Genomic DNA, 11683 nt, shown 5'->3' with positions numbered 1-11683 from the left:
AGGGCTCTCATCACTGTAAAGGAGAGTAATTAGCCACAGACTGAGCACTGTCCTTGTTCTAGCAGCAAGCCTTAAAGGCAAGACCCCAAAGAATCAAACTCTTTCCAGCTAAATTAACTGCATCTCAAAGCAAAGCTCAGAGTTTATAGGAACACAAAATATCCAGCAATTCAACCAGGTAAAACTCATATTTGACTCTTAATAAAAAATTGTCAGGCATGTAAAGGAGCAGGGAAATAGAAGCCATAATAAAGAGACAAATTAGTCATAACGGAACAAGAATAGACACTGATGTTAGATTTAGCAGAAAATGTAACTAAAAGTTATCTTAACTGTTCCATGTATTCAAAACCCTCAGTAAATATTTTTAAAATTCTGATTGAATTTCTAGGGATGAAAACTACAATGTATGAGGTGAAAAATACAGTGGACTCTTAACAGCAGATTAGATATTGGAGAAGAAAAGATTAGTAAATTGAAGTCATAGCAATAGAAACTATCTAAAATGAATCATAGAAAAAAGAATGATACTGAGAGTCGGGACAACTCCAATATGTGTAAGTGGAGTCTCTAGTGCAGAGAAGAGAGAGAAAATAAAGCGTGTTTGTAGCCCAAGGTTTTCCAAATTTGACGAGATCTATAAATGCACAGACCTAAGTCACCCAATGTGCCCGGGCACAAGAAATAAGAAGAAAACTACACCAAATAACATCATTATGAAAGTGACCGAAACTACTGATACACAGAAAATCCAAAGGCAGTGAAAGGTAAGGAGACAGACACGTTAAAACCGAGGATGACAGCGAAGTCCGCGCCTGACGCAACACAAAACAGAAGGTGGCAGAGGAACAGTTTCAAGGTTCTGAAATTTTTTTTTTAAGGTAATTAAATTTAAATTAAATTAAAAAGGTAATTTGAGTTCTACATCAAAGAAAATAGCTTTAAATATTAAGGTGAAGTACTTTCCAGACGTTCTGTAGTTGGGAGACTTTCCCCAGCAGACCCAGTTACAGGAAATGTGCGGGGAAACCTTACAGGCGGCAAGAAGGTGACACCGTGTGTACGAATCCTCAGGGCCAAATGAAGGGCACTGGTCACTCTTACACAGGGAAATTCATGACCTTTTTGTTTCTAAATCCTCCTCGAAACGCAGAGCGGCTGGGGGCGGGGGGGTGGCCTCTGCCGCAAGCGGGGGCAGCAGGTGCAGCGCGCTTCGAGCAGGTGCGGCGCGCTTCGAGCAGGTGCGGCGCGCTTCGAGCAGGTGCAGCGCGGTTCGAGCAGGTGCAGCGCGGTTCGAGCAGGTGCAGCGCGGTTCCAGCGCAGACGTTGCGCGGCCCCCGCCTCCCGCTGGGCGCCCCCCCGCGCCCCCCACCCCGCGCAGACGCCCCCGCGCAGACGCTCCGACGCCGCGTTCCAGACGCACCTGCTGGGTCGCGCCCCTCCCCCGCAGCACCTGCATCACCTGGAAACGGCGCCGGAGCGCGGAGCGGCCGCCCGCCTCCATGGCAGCCCAGAAGAAAGCGGTTGTGGGGCCGTTGGTGGGGGCAGTGGTCCAAGGGACTAATTCCACTCGCTTTCTGGTTTTCAATTCAAAAACCGCGGATCTCCTTAGTCACCATCAAGTGGAGTTAACCCAAGAGTTCCCCAAAGAAGGATGGGTGGAGCAGGACCCCAAGGAGATTCTCCAGTCCGTCCACGAGTGCATCGACAGGACGTGCCAGAAGCTCGCCGAGCTGAGCGTGGACGTGTCCAACATCAAGGCGATCGGCGTCAGCAACCAGCGGGAGACCACGGTCATCTGGGACAAGCTGACCGGAGAGCCGCTCTACAACGCCGTGGCGTGGCTCGACCTCAGGACCCAGCCCACCGTCGAGAGCCTCAGCAAGAAAATCCCGGGCAATAACAACTTTGTCAAGTCCAAGACCGGCCTTCCCCTGAGCACCTACTTCAGCGCCGTGAAGCTGCGCTGGATTCTGGACAACGTGAGGCACGTCCAGAAGGCTGTGGAGGAGGGTCGAGCCCTTTTTGGAACCATTGATTCGTGGCTGATCTGGAGTCTGACCGGGGGAGTGAACGGAGGTGTCCACGGCACAGACGTCACAAACGCAAGCAGGACAATGCTTTTCAACATCCACTCTTTGGAATGGGATAAAGAGCTTTGTGACTTTTTTGAGATTCCAATGGACATTCTTCCAAATGTATGGAGTTCTTCTGAGATCTATGGCCTCATGAAAGCTGGGGCCTTGGAAGGTGTGCCGATATCTGGGTGCTTGGGGGACCAGTCCGCCGCCCTGGTCGGACAGATGTGCTTCCAAGAGGGACAAGCCAAAAACACCTATGGGACAGGCTGTTTCTTACTATACAATACAGGTCGTAAGTGTGTATTTTCTGAGCGTGGCCTTTTGACCACAGTGGCTTATAAACTAGGCAGAGACAAGCCAGCATGTTATGCACTGGAAGGTTCTGTTGCCATAGCGGGTGCTGTTATTCGCTGGTTAAGAGACAATCTTGGGATTATAGAGACGTCGGAAGAAATTGAAATACTTGCTAAAGACGTAGGTACTTCTTACGGCTGCTATTTTGTGCCAGCCTTTTCAGGGTTATACGGACCTTACTGGGAGCCTAGTGCCAGAGGAATAATCTGTGGCCTCACTCAGTTTACCAGCAAAAATCATATTGCTTTTGCTGCATTAGAATCTGTTTGTTTCCAAACCCGAGAGATTTTGGATGCCATGAACCGTGACTGTGGAATTCCCCTCAGTCATTTGCAGGTTGACGGAGGGATGACCAACAACAAAATTCTTATGCAACTACAGGCAGACATTCTGCATATCCCGGTAATGAAGCCTGCTATGACCGAAACAACTGCCCTGGGAGCTGCCATGGCAGCGGGGGCTGCAGAGGGGGTCGGGGTGTGGAGCCTTAAACCCGAGGATTTATCTGTCATCATTATGGAACGGTTTGAGCCGCAGATCAAGGCGACAGAAAGTGAAATTCGTTATGCTACATGGAAGAAAGCGGTGATGAAGTCAATGGGTTGGGCCACAACCGAGTCTGAAAGTAGTGATCCTGCTCTCTTCTCTAGTCTGCCCTTGGGCTTTTTTATCGTGGGTAGCATGATAATGTTAATTGGAGCAAGATACATCTCAGGGATACCATATTAATACCAAGATGGATTCCCAACATATGAGCGGCTTACATTATGAAAAAATCCACCACGTCTGTCTCTTAATAGGATGACGCTATCATAGACTCGATTTTATTTATAAACCACTTGCTGCATGACTTATGGGAACCCCAAAAGTAGACCTGTGGCTTGAAATAAATAAATTACAGTAAAAAAAAATACAGTAGAAAATGTGGTATGTTTTTTAAAAGGTTGGTCCAGCCACTCTGGGAGCTAACCCCCTTTATTTTCATAAAATCCCACTCCATGCCCTCTAAAGTATATGATATTCAGATTCTATCTGGTGCAATCTTTCATTAAATATTTTATAATATTTGTGGATCAAGATTTGGTTCTCTGTGCTGCACACACTTGATTAAAAGGTGTAACTAACTTGCTAAAACTGAGGGACTTATGGTTATTGTTGTTTTTAAAAACTCCCCAAATCGTCTTTTGTATGCATGAGGGAGACCGCAGTATCTTGCTGAATATTTAATGGAAATATGAGTTCTTTTAGTATTCTCATAGCTTAGATATTGCCCTGGAAAATATTTGCCAAATTAAAAATTTTCAGACAGAAGCTTTTGATTTGTCTAAAAATTTTTAATTTTCAGACAGAAGCTTTTGATTTGTCTGAAAATTTTTAATTTTCAGAAGCTTTTGATTTGTCTGAAAATTTTTAATTTGGCAAATATTTTCCAAGGCAATATCTAAGCTATGAGAATACTAAAAGAACTCATATTTCCATTAAACATTCAGCAAGATACTGTGGTCTCTCTCATGCATACAAAAGACGATTTGGGGAGTTTTTAAAAACAACAATAACCACAATTCCCTCAGTTTTAGCAAGTTAATTACACCTTTTAATCAAGTGTGTGCAGCACAGAGAACCAAATCTTGAATCAAAAGCTTCTGCACAGCAAAGGAAACAGTCAAAAAAACAAAGAGGCAACCCACGGAATGGGAGAAGATATTTGCAAATGACAGTACAGACAAAAGGTTGATATCCAGGATCTATAATGAACTCCTCAAACTCAACACACACGAAACAGACAAACATATCAAGAAATGGGAAGAAGATATGAACAGACACTTCTCCCATCAAGACATACAAATGGCTATCAGACACATGAAAAAATGTTTATCATCATTAGCCCTCAGGGAGATTCAAATTAAAACCACATTGAGATACCACCTTACACCAGTTAGAATGGCCAAAATTAGCAAGACAGGAAACAACATGTTTTGGAGAGGATGGGGAGAAAGGGGGACCCTCTTACACTGTTGGTGGGAATGCAAGTTGGTGCAGCCTCTTTGGAGAACAGTGTGGAGATTCCTCAAGAAATTAAAATAGAACTTCCCTATGACCCTGCAATTGCACTCCTGGGTATTTACCCCAAAGATACAGATGGAGTGAAAAGAAGGGCCATCTGTACCCCAGTGTTTATAGCAGCAATGGCCATGGTCGCCAAACTATGGAAAGAACCAAGATGCCCTTCAAGGGACGAATGGATAAGGCAGATGTGGTCCATATACACTATGGAGTATGATGCCTCCATCAGAAAGGATGAATCCCCAACTTTTGTATCAACATGGACGGGACTGGAGGAGATTCTGCTGAGTGAAATAAGTCAAGCAGAGAGAGTCAATTATCATATGGTTTCACTTATTTGTGGAGCATAACAAATAGCATGGAGGACAAGGGGTGTTAGAGAGGAGAAGGGAGTTGGGGGAAATTGGAAGGGGAGGTGAATCATGAGAGACTATGGACTCTGAAAAACAATCTGAGGGGTTTGAAGTGGTGTGGGGGGGTGGGAGGTTGGGGTACCAGGTGGTGGGTATTATAGAGGGCACAGATTGCATGGAGCACTGGGTGTGGTGAAAAAATAATTAATACTGTTTTTCTGAAAATAAATAAATTGAAAAAATTATAAAAAAATTTTTCAGACATTTTGCATGACTTTACTGATTATACTGATTTCCTATGTAGATCTTCTAAGTAGAGGACTTTTCATTTTTAAAAAATCTCTCCATTTTATTTGCTTTACTTGGCATGTATAACATTTATTTTTATATACTTCATATGGAGTAACCCAGTTATAAATTAAATGTATAAGAAATGTAGTATTAAATGTACCATTACATACATAAATATTTTAGGATAAACATTGGTATACAATTTGGGGCAGTGATGATGCATTTACCAGGAAAAACTTTTTCTTAAAGAGACAGTATTTAAAATTTAAGTATGTTTTATGATGACAGACAAAGAAGCATTTATGATTTCAACTATATTTCTTACACCTTACCTTTTTATTTAATTGCCTCAGCTGGATATATGCTGAAGAAAAAAAACTGTGGAATACTATGGTAAATGTTATTTTTAAACAAAAATTTTGTTTTGTTTGACTGCTAAACAAAAATAATATTATAGGGACACCTGAGTGGCTCAGTTGGTTAAGTGGCTGCCTTTGGCTCAGGTCATGATCCCAGCGTCCTGGGATCGAGTCCCACATCAGGCTCCTTGCTCCGCAGTGTAATATTGTAAGATTCACGTGCTATATGGGAAGTGGTACAACAGCATGTAAAGTTATAAGAAGTTATGTTGATAATTAAAGATGCATATTCTACATCCTAAAATAATACAACAAAGAGGTATAATGAATAAGCAAATCAAACACATAAGCTAGAACTATAAAAATATTCAGTTGATCCAAAAGAAGGCAGAAAAGAGATGAAAAGGGAAAAAATAGATAATAGAAAACAATAGCAGGAAAATATATTTAAACCTAGCCATACAGATAAGCATGTTAATATAAATAGTATAATTATATCAATTTTAAAAGATTATCATATTAGATACAAAAGAAAGACTCAAATATTCACTACCTCCAAGAAACACACGTTAAATATAAAGAAAAAATAGTTAAAAAGAAACAGGATGAAAAAAAAATGCTGCTAAAAAAGCAGTGACTTTATTAATATCAGAGAGTAATGAATCAGTGCAATTAGAAAGCTCAATGTACTTCAGTATATTAACAAAGAAATATCACATGAGACACAACGATCCACTTATTAGAATGCCTAAAATTGAAAAGATAACCACAGCAAGTGTTGGTAAAGATATAAAAGCCTGAATTTCTCATATGAGTCTGCTAGAGATGTAAAATGGTGCAAATATTTTAAAAAATAGTTTAACAGTTTTTTAAATTAAATATATATCTATCACATTATCCTAGGTATTTACCCAGGAGACATGAAAACATATGTTCATACAAAGATTTGTCTGTATTCCTTTACTTGTTACAGCCCAAAACTAGGCACAACTCAAGAGTCCACCAACAGGTGAATGAATAGGTAAACCATGGTATATCCACACAATGGGATACTACACAGCAACTCTTCGTACACACTATAATATGGATGAATTTCAAAATAATTATGCTGAGTGAAATAAGCCAGACCAAAAAAAAAAAAGTATACACATAGTGTTTGATTCCATTTATATACAATTCTAGAAAATGCAAACTATCGTATAATGACAGAAAGCAGGTCAGTGGCTGCCTGGGAAGTGGGGGGCGAGGAGTTGGCAGGAAGGTATATGAAGCATGATTCCAAAGGGGCACGAAGAAAATCTGTGTAGTGGGGAGTTGGATATGTTCATTATATTAATTATGGTGATGATTTCAAGGGTGAATATATATGTCAAAATTCATCAAATTGAACACTTTATGTGCAAATTTTACATGTCAATTATAACTCAATAAAACATTTCAAAGAGAGAAAATATCTTCAAATTCTGAAGAAATATAATCAAAGTTTGTTCAAGTAAGTTAATCTTTGTTCTTCTCTACTATGCATCCTGCTGTAGCCTCCCTGATCCTACAGTCTGTTAGCACGGGGTGTGCCAGTTTCTATCTCTAGAAGGTCTGTGAGCTTTATTCGAAGTCATTTGTGTGATTAGGCTGGAGAAGTACATGATAATGTCTAATGTCATTTAAAACAAATTAATTTCCCATTTCATTTATCTGGCCATAATTCTCAGTCTGGGACCCATTGCAAATGACCTTATAAAGAGATGCAAACAAAAATATCATAATAAAATAAGGCTAAAAGTTCTCAAATTTAGTATCTCATTCTCACCTTTTTCAAAATTATAATCCTGTGATTATCGGCTTTCCACTTTTTGTATCTTTGCCTTTATAAGTCTCATTTTTATAACGTATATGATTTTGGTAAATTACAGTATTCTGCCCCAAGGCTATCAAGGAGCTTCTGTATATCCTATTATGAAATTAGCTAACTAATAATTTCTCTATATTGCTACTAAGCACAACTACATAGTTAAATTATAATGATCAGTCCTTGCATGCATGTTATGAAACAGCAAGTCATCATTTAATGTCAGGCATATGTGGGAGTGTGAGAGCATGAGTACAAACACTAACCAGGAGAATGAAAAGAATTTAATTCTAATACTATTTTCCAAAGATCAAAGAGTTACAGTAAGTCATACAGGTCAGAGGTATAGAGTAAGTTTGGAGAAAGAGAAAAAAACAGAAACAAAGAAGGCATGACAGGAAAGGAACGTTAAAGGTTTCCAAAGAGGAACGAGCTGTGCTAGTAAATCTAATTCTAAACACCCTGTGTAGCATCCGTGTAGATGCACACTGAACAGCTAAATCGTTCCTAGCTTAGCTCCAAGAGTAGCAACCATATACACCAGACTTAGAAGCATAAGCAACTTTCTCTCTTCGCCCCATACAGACTTCTAAATTATTATCTCTTTTGTGCCTAATTTCTGGTGCTTATATTATCACTTTGATATAAATATCCATAATCTTACAGGAAAGGTATTGTTTCCCTCACTGGTAAGACCTGGTTCTCAACGTGGAAGTATAAATGCTACATTAAACAATCCCCATTTAGGTGGGACATTATGCACCAACTCTATGACCGCTAGGTATGGGAAATTTGTCTCTATGCCCTTTTTTTAATCATGTGAACTAATAAGGTCCCCTAGTGTAATCTTCCAGTGAAGTCTAGAGTAAATACAATATAATCTCAGCCAGTCACCTACTTTAACCTGCCACTAAAATGACAGCTCTCTAGTCTATTCTGACTGTTTCAATCAAAACAAAATGAATAAACTTAATAAACTTAATGTTTAAATGTTCCCCAGAGTTTCCATCAACAACCTTTACAGCCAAATTTATTTGAGCCTTGGAGAAATTGCATGTGATCCTTGTTCTCTATGTGTTTAGCATACATTACAGTTCATTATCATTTCAGCCCTCAACAAACTGATTTATTTTACAAAAAAAAAGAAAAGAAGACTTTGACCTTTGGTGGGGAAAAAAAGTGCAAAGTGGTAAGACTATGTTAATCTTTTACTTAACTATGAAATTCATTTTATCATAAACTATCCACAAATCTTCCTTATATTCAGTTATTAAAATACGTTTTTCAAGTGTCATAGGAAATCTGAGTTTGGAAAACATTTACAAAGCCAAAATTAGTACAGGGACTACATATGTCTAGCCTAGTAGCTTCAAAAATGAGGTAGGCAAAACCAGGACAAAAATGTTCCAGGGATCACAAACAAGGGTGACAGGTGGTCTGGGTTTGCTCTGAACCGAGGCAGGTGTACCGTCTAACTGCACCTTCCTGTTGCCACCTTCATGTGCATTTAGCTAAGTGACTAGAGCAGAGGATGCGAAGACATCTTGGGGTAGGAAGGTTCTCTCTCTCTGGTTATACATTTTTGTCTGGCCTCAAGTGTATTTCACCAAATAAACTAATCACTTCTCCCTAATTCTATTTCAGTAGGCCATGGGTGACTAGTAACAGCTCAATTTCACGGTCAACATCATTGAGGAAAAACAACAACAACAACAAAAAAAAAAAAAAAAAACAAGAAAATCACCTTTCTGATGCAAAAAAAGATATAGTTTTAAATTTTAAAAGAAGATTCATGTGGGGAATATGATTCCTTGCATAGAATTTAGTATTTTTAAAAAAGAAACTTCAAGATGACTTTGACAATGTCAGAAGAGCCTGGAGTGGGGAAAGGGCTTGAGAGACCGTCTAGTCCAACTCCGTCTAATACAAAGTAATGAAGACTGTAAATCAAAAATATGTCGGGAGTAAGATTAAAATCTAAGCTTTTATATTTTAATGTTCCTTTAGCTTCACTCAACTGATAGAGCTTTTCTTGGACTTTGTCTAAGAGTCTGACAACTCTGACTTTTAAGAAGATGCATTTTACTTTGACAAGCAAAGGGGATAATTTGTGACTTTTTTATGAGAGAGTTATGTCTTGGCCAACAAATAGTTCGGTGCACACTCACACTCTCGCACCTGCAAACAATTTTTATCACCGCTTAAACTAGGCCCACCTAGGAGATTCTGAATGACAATCAAACCATTTTCTATTCTCCAGTGATTTTGTATTCCTGAAAAATACAAAGTTTATAGACTCTCTGGGGAGACATTTCCTTCGTCATGAAGCACAACAGAACTGTAGGCGTGCGCTGGAAGCTACACCACTGTTTTCTAGATGCGACTCTTGCTACTCACCTCCGTAACCACGGCGTCCTTTCGGACTTACCCGTGGGTGGGAGAGAGACGCGGTTCTTTCCCTCCTCCTCTTCCTTCCATTGTTTGTCCTCCTCTTTGTCTTTGTCTTTTTCTCGAAACAGATCCACTGAGTCATATCATATGGTATTTACTACTCATATTCACAAACATCAAAAGGACGGCAGTCTGTTTAATATCCTGCAGATGAACATGCGCTGAAAAGTGGCATTGGCAATGGGGCACTCGCTGCCCACTGGGCACCAAGCAGCGATGTGCTAAAGATCTGGCGAGTTGTTCCATAGAGAAGAATGACATTCATTACAATTGTATCAAAAACAAATTATGTACCAAATGTTTGCTTCAATAAGTACTTGGACGATCATCTATCTGTCTTTCATTCATCCCCTCACAGCTTCCGTGCTGTAGCTCTGCCACTGCCAATACTTGGCCTCTTTATAGGTATGTTCCTCTCCCGTTGCCTTGTGTGACTTCACTACAGTGTCCCCTACTATACCTCCCCAGTGTATATAATGAGAGTCCTGCTATGCCTAAAAATAGAAGAATGTGGACAAAAACAGTATAAATCTTATACAAAACACTTTCTGTTAGCATCTCATGTCGTCTCATTTTTGTCATGCAAGTGACAGATGCCATTGGAAAACGGGAGCATTTACTTCTCACTTTCCAGATATAAAGACTGCTGCAGGAAGATAACCTAAAACTTAGAAAAGCAGAACTTCAAATTTAAAACATTTCTAGTGGATTTCAGCTAGAAATTAGAGATTTTATATGTCAGGCCCTTTATTTCAAATACTTAGAAGCCAGGGTCCAAAGGAGAGGATGGACCAAGGTCTAAGATCTAGTTTGTACCTGAAATGCTGGGATTAGAACCTAGAGGAACTCTATTCTATACCACACACCAAATTTTCTTTGAGGATTTCAATTTTAAGGATAATATTTTAGATGTTTAGTGGGAGTATGGGATTTTCCTTCTCAACATTCAAAATCGTTTAGCCCCAGGTAAGGGTTTTAGGGGAACTGAATATAAAATGTCTGTTCTCCAAAGCTACATTTGTATAGTGACTATATTATACCCCTGGAACTAATGTAACATTGTGTGTCAGTAATACTTGAATTAAAAAAGAAAAGAAAAGAAAAATGTTTACAAAATATGAGACAAAACTAAAAATTAGTGAAAAAAGAAAATAAGCTTTAAATATGCACATCAATGATAATTGTCCTATTCAGTTTAATAATTTAACTAGAAAACAAAATAAAACAAAATGTCTCTTCTCTGTTTCTTCCCCTTCATTCACTTCTTCGGTTCAGACATCACCGTTGTCTCCTGACAATGGTCCTTGATATACTATAGTAACCTAACTTCTCCTGTCCCAAGTCTCAATTCTATCTACATTTCCACCATGGTTCCCCCTCCCTTCCAGCTCCAACCCCTTCCATCTCTGTCTTTCCCTGACTTTACATTATTTCACTCATTCATTCATTCATTGCCAGCACTGCAGATCTGGCTTGGAATGTACTCCCCACCCTGCCCAAGGGAGTCCTCTGGTTTTCTCTCCATGTAGAAGCTGATAGGAGCTGTTCAGAGGCATGGTGGAGAAAGGAAGTGCCTATCTCCAGGTCCCCAATCCCTCAAAGCCCTCTTAGTTGTTCCTATGAACATTTCTTGAGCATCCTCCCCTAGTCATTGCTCATGATGGGAGTGTTTATGGGCGCTGACCTTTAGATGTTGCCACATATGTTCTTAATAATTGCAGATATGGACAGTCAAAGCAATAATTTGAACCTCCTGGTGTTCTCAGGGTCTGCTTGACCTTGTTCATTGGCTGCTCATAACTGATTCTCAGCCGTTTTCCTTTTGTCATCTCCACGATGAGTCTTTTCCCGACATTTGAATCCTTTCATTCCAGAGGCGTCCTG

The 11683-nt window shown here is 39.8% G+C and overlaps 1 protein-coding gene across 1 annotated transcript; it reads left to right on the top strand.

Annotated features, from left to right (window-relative positions):
• Positions 1–1399: 1399 nt before the first annotated feature.
• Positions 1400–3348, top strand: GK2 (glycerol kinase 2). The gene has a single exon (XM_004776284.2). The coding sequence runs from the start codon at positions 1503–1505 to the stop codon at positions 3162–3164; it is 1662 nt and encodes a 553-aa protein (XP_004776341.1). The 5' UTR covers positions 1400–1502; the 3' UTR covers positions 3165–3348.
• Positions 3349–11683: the final 8335 nt, after the last annotated feature.

Source organism: Mustela putorius, unplaced genomic scaffold (genome assembly GCF_011764305.1).
Source record: "Mustela putorius furo isolate JIRA1106 unplaced genomic scaffold, ASM1176430v1.1 tig00000040_pilon_pilon_pilon, whole genome shotgun sequence".
Lineage (NCBI taxonomy): Eukaryota > Metazoa > Chordata > Mammalia > Carnivora > Mustelidae > Mustela > Mustela putorius.
Note: the sequence above shows the minus strand (reverse complement) of the source record. Positions and strands in the feature narration are given on the sequence as shown.

Coding starts and splice junctions, on each gene's coding strand:
- GK2 (XM_004776284.2), top strand. CDS start 1,503: ATGGCAGCCCAGAAGAAAGCGGTTGTGGGGCCGTTGGTGGGGGCAGTG.